The sequence below is a fragment of the Alosa alosa genome, chromosome 1 (assembly GCF_017589495.1).
Source record: "Alosa alosa isolate M-15738 ecotype Scorff River chromosome 1, AALO_Geno_1.1, whole genome shotgun sequence".
NCBI lineage: Eukaryota > Metazoa > Chordata > Actinopteri > Clupeiformes > Clupeidae > Alosa > Alosa alosa.
In genome coordinates this window covers 50,120,871-50,143,796 of record NC_063189.1, presented here as the reverse complement: position 1 = coordinate 50,143,796, position 22,926 = coordinate 50,120,871, and the positions used below count along the sequence as shown (strand labels likewise).

The 22,926-nt window shown below is 40.3% G+C and overlaps 1 protein-coding gene and 1 long non-coding RNA gene across 14 annotated transcripts in view; one reads left to right on the top strand and one right to left on the bottom strand.

Moving 5' to 3' along the window:
• LOC125296310 overlaps nt 1-22,743 on the top strand; it is a 35,128-nt gene extending 12,385 nt beyond the window's left edge. Inside the window, exons 2-4 of one of the 2 annotated variants that reach the window (XR_007193736.1) lie at nt 11,288-11,416; nt 22,311-22,523; nt 22,653-22,743. This is a non-coding gene — a long non-coding RNA (uncharacterized LOC125296310). Of the gene's footprint in view, nt 1-11,287; nt 11,451-22,310; nt 22,524-22,652 lie in introns of both variants that reach the window. The other variant, XR_007193735.1, reaches the window with a different exon arrangement.
• Nucleotides 1-22,926, bottom strand: part of obscnb (obscurin, cytoskeletal calmodulin and titin-interacting RhoGEF b) — a 191,499-nt gene that overhangs the window by 59,003 nt on the left and 109,570 nt on the right. For 10 of the 12 annotated variants that reach the window (XM_048246060.1, XM_048246078.1, XM_048246143.1 and 7 more), the window contains 3 exons: nt 22,499-22,777; nt 11,047-11,313; nt 7,798-8,070 (listed from right to left, as the gene is read on the bottom strand). In XM_048246060.1, the coding sequence (XP_048102017.1) occupies nt 7,798-8,070; nt 11,047-11,313; nt 22,499-22,777 (819 nt within the window). The remainder of the gene's footprint in view (nt 1-7,797; nt 8,071-11,046; nt 11,314-22,498; nt 22,778-22,926) is intronic. The other 2 variants (XM_048246117.1, XM_048246110.1) reach the window with 2 other exon arrangements.

Genomic DNA, 22,926 nt, shown 5'->3' with positions numbered 1-22,926 from the left:
CACCTAACGACTCTATACACGATTTCATTGGCCTGATTAAGTTTCGATTTCTGGAGCTCACAAGCCAACGGAGAGTTGCTAGACTAGCCCTGGCAGCAAATGTAATTTGTTGCCGCTAGGGGCGCGTCTAGATTTCTAGGCTACTAGAGTGCTTATCAGCCTTATCCATTGTGAGCAATAGCTGGCAAAAGGACGTTATGAGAACCGTTTAGACTCTCTTAAAGTGGCAATGCACCATATATATATACTTATCAAGTATAACATTAAGTTAAACATCAAATTGGCAGCATTTCTTTAAAAACATATTCAATATGTATGGGGTGCCAATATTGTTGTTGCATACCCCTCAAAAATGGGTAGCTGCACCCCTGTATTTTAACCAAGAAACCAAATTAAACACGCCAGTGAGGTAGCTCGCCCCTACCTTCAGTAGCCTATTCCCAGATAAATTCCACGCAGGGTTTCGTTTTTGTTTGTTATATATACAGTCAATGCTCTCAAGCACTGTGTTGCTAACATACCAGGCTGTGAAATTAAGGTCTAGCCTACTCTTGAATTTGAGTAATAGGATACACAACCATTTACATCTGGAGATGGTTATTTGTAATTCCTGGAGAGCTCACCAAATTCATAGAAATGATCATTACAAGAAACTTATCCCCTATAATCCAAGATAGATTTTCTTTGAGTTGTTAGGCTTTTGAGCATTTATTTTAACAAATGACATAGACAACATAATTAATTTCATCCACATCCTTATGCACAATGCACAACAAAGCCACTAAGTTAGCTTAAAACCGTGAGAATCAAGCAAGTCTCACGGGCCGTCACAGCCTTAAAGTAACAGGGACTCAATTTCACTTGCACAGCACCAATAGTGTAATGTGTAAAAAAGTGTAATGACATGAAAGAGAAGTCTATATATTTTATACATTCTAAATAGAAATAGTTTAGCTCACAGGTGAGATGTGGCCTATGATTAAGCTTTAATTTGTTTGTATGAATTGTAAATAATAGTTTTCTGTGTTGTGCGTTGTGCCATTTCATTTTTGTTTCATTTCAATTCCTAATAATAATGTAAGTAATAATTATTAATAATGTAAATGAAAGAAAGATAGAAAGAAAGGTGAAAGAAAAACATGAATAACAAGTGTTGATGGTTATGTCATATTTGTAACTCAATCTGTCAGTTTGTTTTGACAAAATCCACCAGAAGTCATCATTTAAGGAGTAATTTGTTTTCTTTAGGGGTTGATTAGCTTCCAACGATTAACAGCACCGCTGCTGGAAAAATGTGTAGGGGAAGCATGGTTTATTAATAATAATTTAGTGAGCTAGCTAGCCTTCCAGCTAAGGTAACGTTTTAACAGAGAAGTTTAATTTCTTTGAAACATTACTGACTTTCATTTAAGTGGATGTCCTAGGGCGTTTTCACACCTACAGCCTTTAGTTCGTTTGAATCGAACTCGAATGCTTTTAAGCCCTTGTTTCGGCTCGTTTGTGTCGGTCGGAATGCAACCATCGCACTCATCTCATAGAAGTTAAGGAACTACTCATCCCATGGGCCTTTTCGAACTTACACATTTCGAACATTTCACACATTTACACATTTCGTTTAACATTCTTCTATTTTAATCTCACACAAGAAGATGACTAACTTCCTACCGTTTCTATTGAGTAAATTTGTAGGGAGTAAGGAGCTGACAGTGACAAACATTTTCATGGCAACGGTGATCTCTACAAACCAGTTCTGAACTCCCATTCGGCTGAATGGCACTTTAAGCACTGTGGACACCGGCGCTGACATGAGTGTGGCGCTTTACGCTTTCGACATTCAATTAGCTACATTAGATTTCATTGTTTTCAATACAACTCCGCACACCAGCATCACACTTTGCTGCCACCACCATGTAAATTAAGATTCAGCTCACTAGTTCACCCATTTGATTGCTTAGACTGAGTGCAGAGAATAATGAGTTTGGCTTGGTAGCTGGCCATGGTCCTGAGATGCCATCCGCTAACACCCCTGATGGATGAGGGGTAATTTAGAGCTTAGAGCTAATAGTGAAATGGAGGAGCAAGGGAGGAGGTGGGAGGCTTTGCAACTCCAGCGTGACATAAAGGGCAGTAAGGAGGGTTTTATTCCCTAAGAACGGAAGTGGGGTGAGTGATGGCTGTGAATCAATCCTATTGGCTCCTCCCGCACTTTGTTTAGAAAAGATCATTTCTATTTTGTCGGCTTCACTCCATAAAATCCATTGTTTATCCAGTGTTTGCCAGTTAAAACTTTGGCACTGATGTGTGTATCATAAAATCAAATGACTGCAGTGCAGGTCCGCTTCCTGTCACCATAGCAGCAACTAGCTAGTCTGAACGAGGTCTTGGTGAGGTGGAGTTGAGCGAATGACAGCAGCCATGAAACGTTTCCCGAGTGGAAGTGATAAACGAAAAAGAGAGAGGTAGGAGGAAGAATTTAGAAAGAAATTGCCTAAATTAACCAACTTCTTCCATTTGTTGTATTTGAGTATGCCTCAGCGCCCCATTATTACAGAATAAAGTGTGTTTTAGTTTTAGGGTTGTGGTGTGTGTGTGTGTGTGTGTGTGTGTGTGTGTGTGTGGGTCAGTGTCCAGGTCCGCCCCTGTTAATGGAGATGGTGACTTTCTTTGCTTTTATTTGATTCCCAATTAAGATACACTGGTAAGAATTCCTTTAGACTGTTAATATGGACTTCTGGAAAGTTCAGAAATGCAAAATAATAGAATTTTAATCAAGTTATAAAATATGTGATTAATCACAATTAACTATAGGAATTCAGCGATGAATCGCGATTAAAACAAAAAAAACATTTGACAGCCCTAGTTTCCACATACATTAATTTCCAACACATCGCTTGTAACATCTAGGTAACAAAAAAATGTAACATAACTCCAAACTAAACAAGAGTTAAGAAATCTGGTCCAAAGCAAAGCACCTTTGCAAAAAGACATTAAGTACTTTTAAAATGCCATTACCATTAAAACTGAACAGCACACTTTGAGAATACCTTAATTATGAAGTTAATAGAAATGAGAAGGTGAGAAGGTTAGCGCTGATACAAAGGGAATGAGAAGGCAGAGGAGCATATGAGTATGAGGAAGAGAATATATGCCAGGATGTGTAGTGAAAATCATTATAGAAAATGAATCTCAGAAATACTCAAATTTATTTTTTTGGGGGAGTATTTATCCACACCCCTGAAAAAATTAAGATCTACAAGATTTGTTACTCAAAGTGTCAAGGTAGTATGGTGTTTGTTCTAAAACATGATGTCCTAATAATTCCTTATTGCATCACGTCATGTCTAACTATGTACAGTATCTAAGTGAGGAGGCGCACACACCAAAATTGGCAGGTGCCAAATTCCAAAAGTTTAGAACATAAAAGAACAAAACTGAATCTGCACACTGAGCTCCACGTTGACTGTTTAATCACCAAGTAACGTTTCGGGCTACTGCAATTATTTTTTAATTGTGAATTACTGTAATGAGTTTTATTTTATTTTGAAATAGTTGGCGGGAGTCAAAGTTGATGCCAACTGACAGTTGGAATGGCTGAACAGTTAAATAATTGTATAGTTTAAATAGTTAAATAATTTATTAGTGACTTATTATAGTGAGGACTTTTTTTTTGAAACAGCTGTGGGCAGAGAAAACAGTTGGCAGGAGTCATAGTTGATGACAACTGACGGTTGGAATGGCTGAACAGTTAAATAGTTGGATAGTTTAAATTGTTAAATAATAATAATAATAATAATAATAATAATAATAATAAATATAGCTGCAAGCAGCAATGTGGGGGCCAAGCAGTGCCCTATAGCAGGAATGGTGTTGCCATGGCATGAGCAACCACTCACAGCAAGTTTGATTGCAATTGGATAAAGAATGGCTGAGAAATAAGCTCATTTACTTTGTTATAGTGCCCCTAGAGGCGCAAATTAAACCAATGTCCTTGTGCGTTCTCACAATCAGCTACCATGTCCCTGGACTTCATTCACCAAAGAGTTGCTGAGATGTGAGCTCAATTTGTCTATTACAGCACCCCTAGAGGCCAAATGAGACCACTTTCCTTGCATGTCCTCACAATCAGCTACTTTGTCTCTGTATTAAGTTTGGACTTCATAAATCAAAGCGTTGCTGAGATACAAGCTCACTTCCTGTATTGCAGCGCCCCCTATAGAGGCCAAATAATGCTAATTTCCTAGTGCGTCCCCACAATCAGGTACCAAGTCTCTATACCAAGTTTGGACTTCATACATCAAAGCGTTGCTGAGATACGAGTTCACTTCCTGTATTGCAGCGCCCCCTATAGAGGCCAAATGATGCCAATTTCCTATTGCATCATCACAATCAGATACCAAGTCCCTGTACCAAGTTTGGACTTCATACATCAAAGCGTTGCTGAGATACAAGCTCACTTCCTGTATTGCAGCGCCCCCTATAGAGGCCAAATGATGCCAATTTCCTAGTGCGTCCTCACAATCAGATACCAAGTACATGTACCAAGTTTGGAGTTCATACATTAAAGCGTAGCCGAGATGTTAGCCCACTTCTTGCTAGGCGGCATCAAGGCCATGTGTGATTGGCTGTAACGGGCAAATAAACCTGAAATTAAAAAATCTGACAAGTATCGTTTGTACGGCTCGGTCAGAAGATCATCTCCGCCAAGTTCCTTGAAAATCGGATGAAATTTGTAACCGCTGAAACTTTTCAGACTTTGTGTTAAATCCAATATGGCGGAGATCCAATATGGTGGAAAGTGACGGGATAGGGGTCGATGAACTCATGTCCAGCATTGAACTGGTGGTGGCGCTAGAGTGTTCAATGTATATGCATACAAATTGCTGTGAGTGATTGGGACTGTGTCCTGACTAATGGTATCGAGTTTTGTTATGTTAACTCAAAGCGTCACGGAGATGTTAGTCCACTTCCTGTTTGGCGGCTTCATCACCATATTTGATTGGCTGTCACGGGCAAACAAAAATGAAATTTTAAAAATCTGGCAAGTATCGTTTGTGCGGATCGGGCAGAAGATCATCTCCGCCAAGTTCCATGAAAATCAGATGAAATTTGTGACCGCTGAAACTTTTCATAGAGTTTTGACTAAATCCAATATGGCGGAGGTCCAATATGGCGGAAAGTGACGTAATAGGGGTCATTGAACTTAGGTCGTTCCAGGGATTCCCACGGTGCCTGATATTTAAAAATCGGACGCACCGTTTAATGGTCACAGGTTTGACCCATTGGTGGCGCTAGAGTGTTGGGCATAGAGTTCTGTAAATTGGTGAAAGTGATCATGGGACAGTGCTGAATCAGTGTGCCGAATTTCATAACTTTAGACCCAGCGGTTCAATTTTCGGACAGATTTTGACCTGTTGGTGGTGCTAGATGGCTGGGTTTAGAGGTCCGTAAATGAGTGTGAGTGGTCAGTGGAGTGTCCCGAAACTTTCTGCCAAAAATCTGCACTTTTTAGCCAGGCATTCTATGGGCTGCCATAGACTCCAATGGCGGAAGTGTAATAATAATAGGAAAAGCTAGTAACTCAATGGGTGCCTTCGCAGCTTCGCTGCTTGGCCCCCAATAATAGGAAAAACTAGTAACTCAATGGGTGCCTTCGCAGCTTCGCTGCTAGGCCCCCAATAATAGGAAAAACTAGTAACTAGTAACAGAACAGTGCACTGTAATTAACTGCTCACGAGTCCCCGCGTTCATATCATTTTAATAAAATCATTGTGTATGTTGTCTCTGTGAGGACTTTAGATCACTAAAATATGACTGTTTCTATGCCTCTGCTACTCAGTCCCGGCGTCATGGGGGGGCTTTGGGGGGCCGGGGCCGTCCTGGAAGTCATCTGTGCCCGCCCTGGATGAGCTTGGCTGCACCAACCAACCCCACTTCCCCAATCCCATAGATTGATTTTGAACATTAATTAAATGTAGGCCTATATTATAGGTTTGTCAATATAGCAAGTAGCAAATAAAACCTTTAAAATCTGTATTATTCCGTAGCTTATTAACATAAGGTAAGTCCAGCTATCACCTTAATGGAAAGGACGTTTTAGTGGCGCAGTTTAGCCTACTTCACTTCTGCACTAACCCCTGTCATCCGATGACAAATATGGCTTATCAGCTCGCAGGTAGTCTCATATCGTAATTAGTAGAAGTAGGCCTAGGTTCTGGGTTTGTTTGATAGCGTTAACCTTTACTGTTTTTTCTTCTGACCTAGTCGGAGAACATAGGGGAGCTTGTTACCGCTCCCGGGCCGAAGTTATCCGTATGGTCAGGGCTAACTCCCTAACACTCTATCTGAAAGTGATTAGCAAATGAACGAGGATTTTGGTTTTATCTGCGGATTTATTTTTGCATTACTTTGAATATGACTCGCTCCAGTCTCAACAGCACGTCTACTTTTTCCACACGCATCTCAGTTCACACACATCCCCTCTCGCTTTCTCTCTCTCCATCCCTGCGCACGGGGCTCTCTTAAAGGAGCTGCACCATTTTACAACAATTGCATCTACATTTTCAGTTTAAGCTTAAACTATCGTGATCAATTTAAGTTCCCGTGCCCCCACTGGAAAGGTGTAATGCCCGTCCGTGAATTTGTGTCTGCCGCCGGGTCTGCTGCTACTAGAGAAAAAAAAGTGAGCATAGAGTCATGTGTAACCATGGATACCTCTCAACTGTCCTGCTGGTTACACCAGGCAAGCAGCGCGTTGTAGCCCACTTCATTTTTGCTGTAGCATTTTGGTAGCAACATCTTTATTTTTACTAAACAAGACTGTTTGTGACTAAATACCGAATAATAAATACATTTTAACTCGTCAAACTGAACGCCGAGGTTTTCAACGGTCATTGCTTCGCTTAGATCTTATTTGAACTGTATTACCAAAAACTCCATTCATTTTCCCCATAGAGATTTTTTCTTATGACCCAAGAAGCGTTAAAATGATAACGCTAAAAACTACAAGCTTCTGAATGACTACCACACTATAGGCTAAATTGATCCAGGGCACCTTGCTTAAACCTCTTTAACCAGGGGGTCAAGAGCGTGCAGATTAGCTTCGGCATGTTAGCATATGCCATTTTCAAGTATTTTACAGAATATCCAATAAAAATCGACGTTGGTCCATGTGTCATTTCCAGCTTTGGAACTTGGAACCATAGACTTATGTCAAGGTCAAAATATGCATAGGCTACAAAAAGTGCATACGAAAGAATACTGCCCCCTGTGCATAGTTTAACTGTCTAAACACATTAATCTATTTCTACTTTTTCTGTAGTGTATTTTTAGTGGTATATATTCTCTGGTGTAAAATCTTGCAACTATTAGTAAATGTGTCTCTACCATCATACTCAGAGTGGGATGTGAAAAGCTGGGAATTGCAAGCATATGCTGGCACTGAACTCACAATCTCGCATATGCTTTTCTGTGTGCTGTGGAAAAAGACAGACACCTCAACCATTTGTTACAATGAGTGGCCTAAAATGACACATGCATCCAAAGGGCAAACAACATGGTCAGTAGATATTAAAAGTGACATTGTATTGAGTGGGAGTGAGCTAAAAACCTTTCTCCATAACACAGCTGCAGAGATCATGGTAGATCTTACCTTTAGTGTTTTCTGAAATCAATGTACTAGTATTAAGTTTCATAGATAGTTCCAAGTCATAATATTCAGTTTCTTTATTTTACAATGTCACAAGAAAAGTACTGCTCAACTCCACTCAATACCACCATAACATTTTCCACCAACAATACCTTTAACCAAGAGTTTTGCAGAAGACACCAGACTGCCTGCTTTAAAAGTGACATTTCCTGAGTCATCAGGGGCAAGGTTCTTAAAGCTGAGAGTGTAGATATGGCCATGCAGCACCCCAATCTCACAGAAGGGCCTGTGATCCAGCTGAGTGCCATCCAGCCACCACTGAACTTTGCCAGGTGCCTGGCCAGATAGATGGCAGGAAAACACAGCCTGCTCACCCGCGAAGATGTCAGTGTTGTGCAAACCTGAAACTATCTGCACTTCACCCGCTGCAGAGTAAGACACAGGACACTCAGCAAAAATACCACACTGTCTGTCTTTAAAACTAATAACAGCATTACTCAGCTACATAGTGGAGCTCATGTCTATTCATATGGCTATTGAAAGGATTCCTTGATATTAGAGAATCTGAGTGATTTAATGATGCAGTCTGTGGTCTTTGCTTTGAGATAACTGAAATGGTTCTAGACCTATAATAATAACATGTTATGCTCGGATAATGTTCACAATCACGTTAAAAAAATTATGAAAAAAGAATGGTTAAAGAAATCAAATGTCCACTAAGTGCACTATTTCATCATCACTGTAATTCCAGAAGCATCTTCCTTTTTAACAGAAAACCATCAATTAACAGAAAAACTATCAATTAATTATATAAAAATATCATATAATAAATACGAAAAATCAAAAAGTGGTTATGGAGCTAAAACACAGACTTAAACTAAAATGAAAAACAGAACTTTGACATTGAAGAACTTGTAATCTAACTTCGGGCACTGAAAATATGTTCTTTTTTGCTGTTCTTTATTCTAATGGGCCTTTTAAATGACATAAATCTTTTATTTTTGAACTTTTTATATACTACAAGTCTTTTTCGATGCCAGTACTTTTCGATGTCAACTTACTGGACTCGCTATTTTAACGCCACTAGAAATGATAATGCCACTGACCAAGAAAAACCTGGTCTAAAGTGAAAGGCACATGTAATCCACAGCTAGGCACGCTGTCACAAAATGCAACAATTGGCGAGACAGCAACGAGTCCCAGGCAACACGACTGGTCTGCTTGAATGAATGTGCTTAGGATTTTTATTCAGTCATTTAAATGTTACTGTGTGAAGTATTGCTTTTTTTCAAGCTAATGGATGTTACACCCAAAACACACCCATGATTAATTAAGAAACATAAGAACAACCCTTTTGAACTATGTGCTTGGCGAAGAGACAATTTTTAAGACTGTAAAAATAGTAGGGGTGCACCGATCCGATATTGATATTGAAAATTGGCCCCGATTGGCCCCGACAAAATAGCTGGATCGGGGATCGGAAAATTGAGCAGATCCATGGACCGATCCATTTATTTTCATTTCTTGGATCATTGTCATTACAGTTTGCCAGGCTTTATATTTCTGTTTTACTATTCATGATGTTGTTAACCACTATTTCCCATAGATTATTTACGATCATCACACATTTTTAGGTAACACATGGAATACATGATGTTCAACACAAAATAGGCCTACTTAAACCAAATACATTGTCATTTTCATCTGTTATCTGTATAAACTTCGCCTGGTATCAAGAAATGCAAAACTTCTCATTTATTAGTTTAAACTTACAACTCCGTTTACCGTTTTATTTACCACCATTCAAACTTGTTTAAACTCCGTATGAACTTCCTAGGTTCTCGCTTCTCGTGGGGAAATCAAACTGCACCACTATGGGTAAATAGAGGGGTTTCGCGGGTGATTAATGCTGTGAACCATTTTTTCAGGGGTGTTTTAACATATATCACTAGCATGGGATTTTTATCTGCACAAAGCTGTTTTTTGGTGGAAGAAAAATGTTGTATGTATTTATGTGCTTTATGTTTGCTTGTTAGATTTATTACTTGGTAATAACTGTGAACTTGAATTTGAATGCTGCTCCAAGTTGCTGCTGGTGCACAATTGTTTATATTTTAATAATAATAATAATAATAATAATAATAATAACAGCAGTTCATTACATTTGTTATTTTGTTACATTTTGTCTTAGGAAATAAATGTTTAGTTAGGGAAAGTAATGTTTAAGTCAAGCCTCTCTTTCTCATGGTGAGGTATACAGTTTATTAATTCAACGATGATATCGGATCGGTATCGGATATCGACCGATACACAAAGCCCAGGCATCGGTATTGGTATCGAGACCGAAAAAGTCGGATCGGTGCATCCCTAAAAAATAGTGAAAATGAATTCAGACACACCCTGAACGTGTGCGTGCATTATGCTTCAGACTATGTGCTTAAATCACTAAAATAGAACCTACTCTCTGTTTTGATGTGGAAGGGGAGGAGTTTGATGAGAGGTACAAAATCATCATTAACATAGATCCAATACAATTGGATCCAGTGCAATACATTGCTGAACATGGGTGTAGACAGAATAATGGTAATTGTGAAAAGAGGAAGAGATAATCTCATGGAAGCCCGTTTAGTTTTATTGGAAGGACTGGTTTCAGTTAAAAGAAATAATCAACAAAAAATTTGTTTGTTTTTTTCAGGGCCAAAGTTCTAGTCTTCATTATCACCCGGAGAGAAGAAATACTCTTTTCTGATTGGCTGGCGGGGTGGCTTTTAATTCTGAATCACCTATGAAGTAAAAAAAACGTTTAATCGCTGTTCCATATCAATGCTTATGAATATGTTAACTATAACAACGATAGTAGGACAACGGTTGAGCCTGGAGGCAGGCTTTGCAACAATGGAATCAACTTTAAACAAGCTAACTGTCCATGCTATCGCTGTTATACAGTAGGGCCAACGAAAGTTGTACAACATGCTGAACTAGTGAGCTTCTTTTTAAACGGAACCACGTGTTTTCTTTGCTTTACAGTGGCAACCGGGTGATAAGCGGGATAACGGCCTTCGAGGTGTGTCGAATGGACTGCGTGTCCATTAATTCCGTATAACAGGACACCTTGGCGACCGTTATCCCTTACTTAAATTCCATGTTAAATATATTATAATTTTAAAGGCTAAATCAAAATTCTTTTTTGCCAATAGGAAAAAAATAATCAACACTTTTCTTGGCGTTTCAGAGGTTGATTGATTACTGTACATTCAGTTTTTTTCACTACAAATCAGTTTTCACTCCAAGTCAGTATGTAAAGGAGTTTAAAAACAGATTCTCCAATTCAAAATAATTCAATGTATTTTATCTGACATGCCATTGAATTATTGCTGCTGTTTCCATTTAAGCATTGTTACCTTGCACTGTCACGGAGGCAGTAGTTAGCTGTGCTCCTGCATCACATGTGTAATAACCAGTGTCCTCAGGATCCAGGTCATGTATGAGGAGCTCCTGAATGTGGTGATCTTGTCTCATGGTGTACTTCTTGCCACTCTGAAGGACTACTCCTCCTTTTCTCCACTCTACTGTAACGCCTGGTTTGGAGAGCTCACAGCATAGTGTAACACTGTCACCCTCTCTTGCTTGCTGATTCTTCAGCTCTTTCTGGAAAAAGGCTGGAGCTTCTGAGTGCAACACATATGATAAGAGAGAAATATTTCAGAGGGTTATCTTCAACAGAATGGATGATTCAATGGAAAATCAAGTGAAGCATTGCTGATAGATGATGTGAGTAACAACTGAAGAGTGAAAAGCATGAAAGGTAAATAGAATTAATTTAGGTTAAACTAAATGAAGTGAACAACCTTTAACTTTGACAGAGTGCATTGAAGGTGTATAATCCAGAATTTTGGAGGTCAGATTAGTTTCCTAGTTCATAAGCAAATGGCTGGTGATTCACAAATATATGTAATGATTCATTAAGAAATGTCAAGGAATGGATCAATGTATAAATCTCAAATAAATTCCTAAAAGTAATTTGTGATTCGCATGTACTGTAGATTCACACAATTTACAAATGTTTACTACCAGTCAATCCTCTTACGACAGGGCTCACGTGTGATTCATCAAATGTTCATATCACTCCAACTCCAGCATAAGAATAAACATGCGTTGGTACATGTGACAGCTGGAAACAAGCGTAATTCAAATATCACACCCCCATACAGTATATGCTCATTTTAGAGGCCTCGTCCTTAGAATTTACCACATGGAGGTGCATGACACATCCAAAAGAGAAACATTTCTGACCTCGAGATAGCCACAATGACGTTGCAAGTCCAGCTAAACCTTGTTAATTTTGACAGCCAGAGTGTCATCAACGAAGCCGGGAAACTATAGAGATATAAGTGTAACAGACTTTCAAAATGAGAAATACCATGCTTTGCGTGGAAATGAGCGTACGCCTGTCCTATGCCTGTTTTATGTTGTATGTTTGTTTTGTAAATGAGGGCTTTTTTTGTATTATTGGGGGTCAAGAATTGTTCAAAGACCACATATCAACTGTTTAAGGAGAGAAATTGTATTGTTTTTTGGAAAAAATATGTTCCTTTTGAATTTCATTTTATGCAATGAAGAACGAGGAAGCCCATTGAAGATTTGTTCCAGAAAAAACGAGTATACAGTACATTGTTGTTTGTGGCTGTTTGGCCAAATATAAGTTAATAACAGACGGTAAAAACAATAAAGAATACTCATATTTTTCTGGAACACATCTTTAATGGGTGCCCTCGTTTTGCATTCCATAATCGACTGATACAGACTTTCCTTCGAGGAGCTGGTAGGGGGACAGTTGGTAAGTCTTCTTAACAGTCTTCTGTAATAAATTCCAGGTTCGCTAACTACTTGGGTGCTTTGTTTTATGTGTAGGGATCCTGAGCAAGCTACTGACGAGGTTTGGTGCTGCTTTGAACAATACTTTGAAAGTCGGTTAAAAAATGCTATTTGGGAGGCGTTTGGCTCACCGCCCTTAGCTAATCCACTGTTTGCGATTTGGGTCTATAGCGTATACCGGGGCAAGCTCTGTAGTGGTTGATCAACAAAAATACTGTCTCCACGGCTTATTTGATGTGTTTTAATGCAGAACAAGACCCTGGGGTCAATTTTCACTGGTGTTATACTTTAATGTAGAGACAACATTCAAAACATTCATCACAAACATTCAATCTATGTTCCTATGAAAAAGCAACATAGAAAAACTTAAGCAGAGCTAGCATTAATTTAGCTATGAAAGGATGATAATAATTTATGTTGGGTAATATCATTTTAATGGCAAAAAAGATGGCACCATTTAATTGTTGTTTATGGGCTATGATGAATAATACACTTTGGAGACTATAGCTAAAATAGCTTTGTCTTTAATGGGAGGGAGTGTCACTCATTTGGTTCACATTAGCATTTGCCAGTTTAATGCAATCTATGTGCTTGTATGTAGCTTTGATTAACCTGTAGCCTATCTTCATGAAAGAATTTCAAAAGGCAACAAGTTATACATAAAACTTGACTACACCTACCCACCAATAAACCATTCATCAAGCAAGTGCCATGAAATATTAGTTATGAGTAAGTAATTTATAATCATGAACGTATGTTTATGGCTTTTCACTGCAATTTGTGTGAATAAAGAATAGTGTGGAATTGTCCTGTTCCAATACACGTGGAGGTCTGCCATACTGATGCTATGTAAAATCGGAATTTTGGATAATGGGGCTTGAACAATGCATCTAACTCCCAAGGCCTGCCAACTGCTCCGGGTGTGTATGTACAGTGTATCAGGGCTCGAATGATCTTTTTGTCTCTCTCTCATAAAAAGTTGGCACATCCAGTACATAGCCTAAAGGTGATACAATTAAATAGCCTAGGCGAAAGTGGGCTTTTTTTTTAGCATGCCGCAGTAGGCCTTGGCTATAACTTGACAGATTTGACAAAAATTGATTCCTTTTAATTAATTTCAACATATTATTGATTGCAATAGTCCATATTTCATTTCAATTTCACAATACAAAAAAATAGACTAAACTTAGTTTAGTCTGAGTGCCATTCTCAATTTAACAACGTAACTCATTTGAACCATACCACCGTCTCAGATAGGCTAAAACACAATAATGCATGTAGTCTTTAACTTATACACAGGGAAAATGCACTAACTGGCAGAAATTAATAAAGCCATTGCAGCCAAACTATGTTCTAGTATTATAGGCTAATGTACACATAGTGATACCAACACCCGGGTGTTCAGTCGTCTCGTGTGTTGAACCGTGGAAATAAATAGACGAACAATTTTGGAATTTGCACTGCGTGATGAGATGTTGTCGGGTAGCCATTGAATATTCCGTCATCAGAGATTGCTAACAGGTGTTTCAAAATATCTAGGAACTTTCCGTAGCTCTGAATGGCAGAGGATAGCGGGGGCAGCCGTGGCCCACTGGTTAGCACTCCGGACCTGTAACTGGAGGGTTGCCGGTTCGAGCCCCGACCAGTGGGAACGGCTGAAGTGCCCTTGAGCAAGGCACCTAACCCCTCACTGCTCCCCGAGCGCCGCTGTTGTAGCAGGCAGCTTACTGCGCCGGGATTAGTGTGTGCTTCACCTCACTGTGTGCTGAGTGTGTTTCACTAATTCACGGATTGGAACAAATGCAGAGACCAAATTTCCCTCACGGGATCAAAAGAGTATACTTATAGTTGCAGATCAATTCACACAATCATTGAAGTAGGCTGTATTATGGGCCATAATTTATTTTTGTCAATAAACATAGAAGAGGCGAAGCGCAAGTTCAACAACAAACAGGACTTTTTCAGCCCAATGACCGCCTATGTAAATAGACAAAACACTCGCATCAAAGCAGGGTGACTTCTTCGGACTTGCGAGTGCTGTCAAATCGATATTAGGCTATGCGGTTTGCTCATATAGTGGTGTGATGGTGAAGTGCAGTCATGCTCCGTTCAAGAGCGTAGGGTAGGTCTACGTCCTGTCAAATCGATATTAGGCTATGCGTATATATGCATATATATGCATATAGTAGCCTATATTTTAATTTAACGTAGCCTAGCCTACTGGTAAGAGATCGTTTAGGGATGGATAATGAGCGTTGTTTAAGATTAAATTACAATGCCAGACACCTTCAGATATAAGAGACCCCCTCAGATTTTTGACTTTGTTGTTTTTATGGGAGCCAGTCCTCACTCTAAGGGAGCTCGGCTCCCTCTGGCTCCCACGTAATTTGAGCACTGCAGTGTATGCTCCTAGTGAACTCACTGCTCTGAGTGTGTAAGTAAGTAAGTATATATACTCTTTTGATCCTGTGAGGGAAATTTGGTCTCTGCATTTATCCCTATCCGTGAATTAGTGACACACACACAGGACATAGTGAACACACAGTGAGGTGAAGCACACACTAACCTGGAGCAGTGAGCTGCCTGCTACAGCAGCGCTCGGGGAGCAGTGAGGGGGTTAGGTGCCTTGCTCAAGGGCACTTGAGCCGTGGATGTGGGCATGGGAAAGCAGTGCTCAACCACTTCCCCGCTTTTAGCGCTTCGGACTTGTAACCGGAGGGTTGCCGGTTCGAACCCCGACCAGTAGGCCATGGCTGAAGTGCTCTTGAGCAAGGTACCTAACCCCTCACTGCTCCCCGAGCGCCGCTGTTGTTGCAGGCAGCTCACTGCGCCGGGATTAGTGTGTGCTTCACCTCACTGTGTGTTCACTATGTGCAGTGTGTTTCACTAATTCATGGATTGGAATAAATGCAGAGACCAAATTTCCTTCACAGGATCAAAAGAGTATATATACTTATACTTATACAATACTTATCTTGTAAATTACCCCACTAATAATGTCCGGAATATTACCAACCTTCTACAGTAGTATAAAAAGGGTCTGTATTTATAAAACGAGGCATTGGAAAGTTTGTAAGTAGCCTACACCAGGAGTTTATTTAAATAAAACTTGCCTGATAGCTTCTACTCTCTGCTGCTACCGCTACGTCAACGTCAATTCTGTGATTTGGAAAAGCCCGCAAAAGTCCTGGCAAAAAGAGATGTTTTATAAATGCTTGTATTTTCACTTAAAAAGTATTTTAAATATCATCCAGTTATCAATATATGTCTATGGAGTGCTGAATTCACTAGCTTTTCCCTTACACTTGTGAGTTTTGCAAAGGACTTAACGGGCTTTTCACAATTCACAAGTGACGTCGACATAGCGGTAGTGGTGGAGTTTTAGACTGGGGACGGGAAAATAGACCTGGCTGGCAGCATTAAATTTGTCAATCGTGATGAGATTCAGGGCCGAGCACAATGTGTTATTTCTTTAAATCGCATTAATCATGAGCTGCCAAAGAGCTTTTATTTTACATCACTTGTGCTGTTATCAACAATTGTCTTTGGCTGCTATTATTTTCACCCGCTCATCCTGATCTGATGCACCCTTTTTTGTCCTCAAACTGCCACAGACACTTCCTAGTATGTTTCTGCCTGGTCCTCCTGCTGAAGGCATGAAGATAATAAACAGCAACACAGTTATCCTTGGCTGGTGGCAGAAAAAAAGTGTAATTAATACCACATTGTTTTGTAGTTTGAGACTTGGATAATGTGGATTTACCAGCTCTGTCAGGATCTGGCCCGGACTGTTGGAGTTTGTGCCACCCTGGTGGCCATTTTGTGTATTGTCCTGTGTTTGTTTTTGCCTGTTCCCCATGTGCTTTGTGTTACCTGCTTGTCACCTGTCTTTGTCTCGGCCCCATCTCCTTATTTGGTCTGTGCTTCCTGTCTTGTTAGTTTTCCCTCCTTTCTGCTTCCACACCTGTTCCCCATTATTGTCTCGTTGGTTTCGTCCAGTCCTCTGTCTCTCTGTTAATTGGTCTGTGTATTTCTACCCCCCCTGTCGCTTTGTTGGGTCGTCTCTCTGTTTGTCTAGTCAAAGTCCTGTATGTAAGTAAGAAATTCTTTAAATGTAAAGTTTGTGGTTTAAAATAAATTCTGTTTTGTCTGTAAGTCTGCCTGGTTGAGTCTTGCACTTGGGTCCTCCTGCACAACCCTGACAGTACGATCCGACCACAAATGGACCCAGCAGACTTGGATTTCCCAATGGAGGAGCTAAATCAAGTGGAGTACACCCTCAGCAGGCTCAACTTAGAGCTAGTGAAGTCCACTGACTTGGAGTGCCAGCATGCCATTTGTTCCTTGATGGAAAGGACTATTTCCTCAAGGCCTTGGCTACAGAAGGTTCCAGGAATGGCTACCCTGGCCGACCAGCTCTCAGGTCTGGGTAAGAGCCTTCAGTCGCTCCTTGCTCCCTCCAGTGAGACCCGCCTGACCCTGTCCCTCCAGCTCATTGCCAGGGGCTTAGGGTGGGCGTGCTGCGCCTTCAGCCGGCCGCTTCAGGTCCAGAACCCCAGCCTGAGGAGTTCCAGTTCCCCCCAGAACTCCTCCAGGTCCCTCAGGCTCCCTCCAGGAGGAGGCGTGCCAACCCGGGTCATCCGGTCATCCGGCCCAGCCCAGGCCTCCTCTCCTCCTGTGCCCAGCCCAGAGGCGCCCGCTCCTCCTGTGCCCAGCCCAGAGGCGCCCGCTCCTCCTGTGCCCAGCCCAGAGGCGCCCGCTCCTCCTGTGCCTGCAGCCCAGTCGCCCGACGCCATGCCGGCAGCCCAGCCTCTGCCTGTCTGTCCAGCCCCGCTTCTGCCTGAGCCGGATCTGCCTCCCTCTGACTCTCCGGCCCCGCCTCTGCCCGAGCCCTTCTCTGTTCCTGTCTCTCCTGAGTGGTCTGTCCCCGTCCCCGTCTCGGTCTCTGTCCCAGTCACCGTCTTTGTTCCTGTCCCTTCCCCTGCCCCTGAGTCTGTCGTGTCGGAGTCTGCCCCGTCTGGCCATTTTGTGTGTTGTCCTGTGTTTTTGCCTGTTCCCCATGTGCTTTTGTGTTACCCGCCTGTCTTTGTCTCCGCCCCATCTCCTTATTTGGTCTGTGCTTCCTGTCTTGTTAGTTTTCCCTCCTTTCTGCTTCCACACCTGTTCCCCATTGTCTCTTGGTTTCGTCCAGTCCTCTGGCTCTCTGTTAATTGGTCTGTGTATTTCTACCCCCCCCTGTCTCTTTGTCCTTTGTCGGATCGTCTCTCTGTTTGTCTAGTCAAAGTCCTGTATGTAAGTAAGAAATTCTTTTAAATGTTAAGTTTGTGTTTTAAAATAAATTCTGTTTTGTCTAAGTCTGCTTGGTTGAGTCTTGCACTTGGGTCCTCCTGCACAACCCTGACAAGCTCTTTTTGGAGTTCTGTAGTCTATGTAAAACTTCAACGCATATTTGAGTACCCCTGTTCTAGAATCACTCAAGTCCTGGTCAAAGCCCTGATCAAAATCCAACAAGAAGTCTATGGCATGACTGGGCAGGAGCACTATCCTTTATGTTCCATGTTGCTGCAACCAACAGTTGGAGGGTGATTCTCATGAAGCTGTGGTTAACATGTCCAGGTTCTATTTTCCAAAAACAATATTTTATTAATAGTAACTATGATATTTTCTACAAAGACAGTAAAAAACTTGCCTGCCTATAAAAAGTACACTGTTCCATTACATTAACAAGCAGACCCAAGATGCATCAATTGGGACCAAAGGTTTAAAATGAAGTCAAGTTCAGTTGTTCCCTCTTCTCACATCATGATATTTGTGTTAATGTCATAGAATCTTTATTCTGTTTCTGTTGATTATCATTACCGATATGCTGCGATACTCAATGCTTTTAAAAATATTTGAAATTATATTTTATGATCAATATATGACTAATATTTTGTAAAGGTTAAGGTTACATAGCTTGCTAGCATTTTCTGTTATTTTACTTAGTCAAGGACATCTCCATTACAGTTACTCCAATTTCTCATTACCACGCATTTTAAAGGGTAATAACGGTAATGAGAAGCTGAGTTGCGGTAATGATGCAGTGATCTTGATATAAGATGACCCGTTCCCTCTACTAGTCAGGTTCACCTAACATCTAGTGTTCTCTCCACTAACTTGTTTCTCAGCCCGTTGTTAAAAGGCGTTAAAACAGTTGATGTGATACCGCTTTGTGATTCCGCTTTGTCCTCCCCAGATGATCATTTTTTCAAGCGTAGCCTATTTCATGTTAAATCTTCTTGGATTTTTGACTAACTTTACTGTTTTATCTACAGTTTCGCCCGGTCCCTTGATATAATTTTGCCCAGATTGTCTGGTCTGCTCTGTACTGGCTCTGTGTTTTTGACTGTGGATTCTGTCTCATTTTTTGGTGCCAAGTTTACTTGCATGGCATACCACAACACAGGCATTAAGACCAATGATAATGTTTTATTCACTTGCTTGTGTTTTTTTTTTCTATCTCTTGTCAATCAGTAATGTCATGTTTTCTTTTTATTCCTTTGAACTACCATTGGTTTTCACCATGGCAATGGAGGTAATTATGAGGGCACCATAATGGGTTGTCAAACTGGTTGTTGGAGGTACAGTAAAAGGTGCAGGATGGCACTCCGATACCTCCCATCTGAGCCTATGTGGGTGACATGACCAATGTACCTGTGGCCATGTATCCGTTCGGTTCCATGTACCCGTAGGCCAAGTTGAATGATAAAATGGATAACAAGTATATAACCTCAAATGTACAGGTGTATCTATTAGGAGAGGGAAACTAGTGGAAGAAAAGTTGTATATTGATGGCGAGGTGATCCCGTCTATTGTGAAAAACATGACGAATTTAGGGAGGTGGTACAATGTTGTTGGGCAGGAGCAGAAAAGAAGAAAAGAGTTTGGTCTTGGTACCAGTTGGAAAGTGTGGGGTACTGTAAGTCTACAGCACAGAAGAAGAGACAGATGGTAACCAGCTTGTTTTGAGAACAAGAGGAGCAAACTAGACGTTCAACAGCAATACCTTAAGCAAAACAAGTAAAATGGATGAACTGGCATGATGTGGAGAAGATCAACTGAGAGAGCTAGGGCCATGGATGCCACTGCAATTGGAGAGACATATGGGTCAGGGATGTGACTGCTTTGAGACCAGACATGACTTTTTTTTGGAGAGTAAGCACATTGTCTACTTTATTGCGCTAACTATTCTCTTTTGATGATGTGAAGTAGAAAGAAAAAAAAAGAGTTAAAGTATGCAGAACTGGTATCAGAGGTAAGGGAAGGTGGCTGACAAGCACACACAGTGAAGATAGGTGTTTGAGGCTTTGTAAGTCGACCACAACACTTATGTTAGATTTTAGTATTCAAATATGGTCACTGAAAGGAGCTGAAAAAGGAAGTCAGTGGCCATGACTGAGGCCCTCATAGCAACCTGAATTGACTCTGAGATGTGTTAAATCTTGCTGCTGTGTTTCCAGAGTGGTAGTTGTTGGTGCCCACTCTAGGGCTTGAGGTTTGTCTGGTTATGTTGCTGATTGGATCATAAACAGCCACAGCAATGAACATTAATGCCCAAAGAATTTGTTGGTATTTGTTGGTAGAGAACCAATCAGGAGTGTGGAGGAGGGTGGATCTGGGACGCCAGACCCCACTGTTGAGCATTCTGGAGGTGTTATGGGTTCTAATTCAACAAAACACAGACGAAGGAAGGTATCTGCTTGTAAGCCCAGTGAAATGCTCTCGAAAGCTACTCTTTTGGTGATGTTTTTTTTGCCCACAATGGTTGCTTTGTTGGTGATTTTTTGGATGGTAAAAGTGCTTGGTTGTTGACTGGCCACTCTGGTAAATCCCCTTCCTGTGACACTAGCAATTTAACACCTCTCCTGTGTGTATCTGAAATTCATTTGGTAAAATGAAATCATTCTCATTACCGTAACATAAATCCGTAACAGACTTTTCATTACCGTAATGCATAAAAATGTATAGATAGTGTAAAGATGTTATTTCTCAGAGACAAAAATTTCTTCATTTTGTTATAATATGTTCCTTAACTGTGCCCCACAAGTGGGTTTTGTTCAAAATATATCTATAACAAAGACATTATTTGAAAAATGCAACTCTACAATGCACATTGTATTTCGGTAATGAGAGTTAATTCATTTAAAATGGAAATTAAAAAATATAAAATATAAATTTTGATGTGCAGTACTGTTCATTTAATGTACTTATTTGTGTAAATGAAAAAAAAAAAAAATTGTTTTTCACTAATGGTCTCCGTTATTTATATATATATATATATATATATATATATATATATATATATATATATATATATATATATATATATCGGTAATGAGAATTTTTCTGGATCTTGCTACCATAACATTGAAATAAAGTTATATTAAATTGTTTTACTATAATACTTTTATCAGAAAATAAAAGTTCACATTCTATTCAGTCACTTAAATTAAAAAAACAATCAAATGAGGTAGATAATATTTTGATGTCAGTTTGACAGGCTTCGTGAGATTCACCCTAGAGCAGCTAGGTAGCTGCAGTGCTACATCTTTAAAATCAAGAGGGTTTTTTTTGTACCAACACTGCTCGGTGACCTCGAGAATTAGATTTCTATGTGAAAAATCCTTTAAATAAAACTAAAAGACCTTTACAATGAAAACACTGACCGCTTGATTTATGTACAGTTGTGAATGCAGCGTAAACAGGGCCATTGCCTAACCACAGAAAGCACACGCTGTGCTAACCCTATTAGCCAAATCTAGCAGGTAACAAAGTTTAAGTTGATGACGTAAAAAGTGAAAGTAAGACATTAGAAAGGCCAAGAAAGTTAAGGTTGCTTTGACATAGTAATGTCGATTCTGTTGTCTTTGAATATTTCTCTTATTGACGCATTTAATTACAATTAGGATTACATCTGTTATTTAGTCAGAAATATTTCACCACAAAACAGACGTGCGCTCTCACACACAGTTTTGGCACATACATAATTAGACACATTTTACGCTTTTTCTCCAATCGTTTTACGCCAAACCCCCACTTTGCCCCTGACCCCCTATGTATGACACTGAAAAGCACAACTTGCCATTCTTTTACCCAAGTGTGGCCTATTTGTACATACCGTGCCGTGTTTATGCGTGTTTGCCGTGTTTATGTGCATGTTGCAAGGAAATTACGCCTCAAGTCGGCGCAAATGTGTTAGTAGCCTACATCTAGTCCTGATTGGGCAAATATGTGTAGATACAGTATGTGGTGTAGTGTGTGCCGGGCAGCTTCTACTGTATATGGTCACTGCCTGCCACTGGAGCTGAGAATGGCACAGTCAGTAAACACTTTCAAAAGAAGCCTTACGACTTATCTTTTTTAACTATCTATCCCCTGACCTTTTTTTCGACCATTTTTATTCATGTATGTAAGTTTTCATTCATTTGACCATTTTTTAATCTGTGTTATCATTTTTATCATTGTTTTATTATTCATTTAAACTTTCTCATTTATTATTCCTTTTATTGACTTCAAAGTTGTACTGTGCAAGAAGTGTGAGTGGCTACATTTTTTAACTTGTTTGATGAACATTTTAGTACTTATTTACAAAAACTTGGGATCTCCCTCTACAGCGTTGGCCCTTGGCCCACTGTGTAATTGATGAATAAATTTCATCAATATATATAAATTTAAAAAAAATTGTGAGAGAATGCTGTGAAAAGTCAAATGTGTTACTCCACTTCAACTATATCTTTCATTTTCCAACAAGGGCAAATCATGTTAGGAAAAGCAATGTGGCAGCCAAAGCAAATCTACATTCTATTTAAACTGAATGGAAGTGAATATAATATGGAATGGTGACCAAAGACCAGAGGAAGGCTATACAGTACATAGTGCCATAGACATGCAACATGAAGACAACTGATGGAAAAAAACTACCATCAGGCCTTCAATTACCTTTGGGCTCGTCTTGCACAAGAAGGTAGGCCACACTTTTCTCTTCACCGACAACAAATGCCACATCACCTGATTCATCTGGTGTGACCATTCTTAGCACTAAGTGGTGCTCTCTGCCCTGGCAGCTGATCTGATTCAGATCATTGTTCTGCAGATGGTTGGAGCTCAACCACCACTGAACATGAGTCACCCCCTCTTGGGAAAGCTCACAACTGAAATGTGCATTCTCACCGACAGTAACAGCAACATTCTGTATGCCCCGAGTGATAAGCACACGTTCTGGACATGGATGGAAGAAAGGTGTGCAAAAGGCTTCCATTAGGCCTGTATTTGTGTAGAAGTAAGGGAGCAAAAGCACCAACTGTTGGGGCAAAATCTACCCTTTATGAGACATTTGCCAAGGCTAGGGGGGTGTCTGGTGTCTTTTG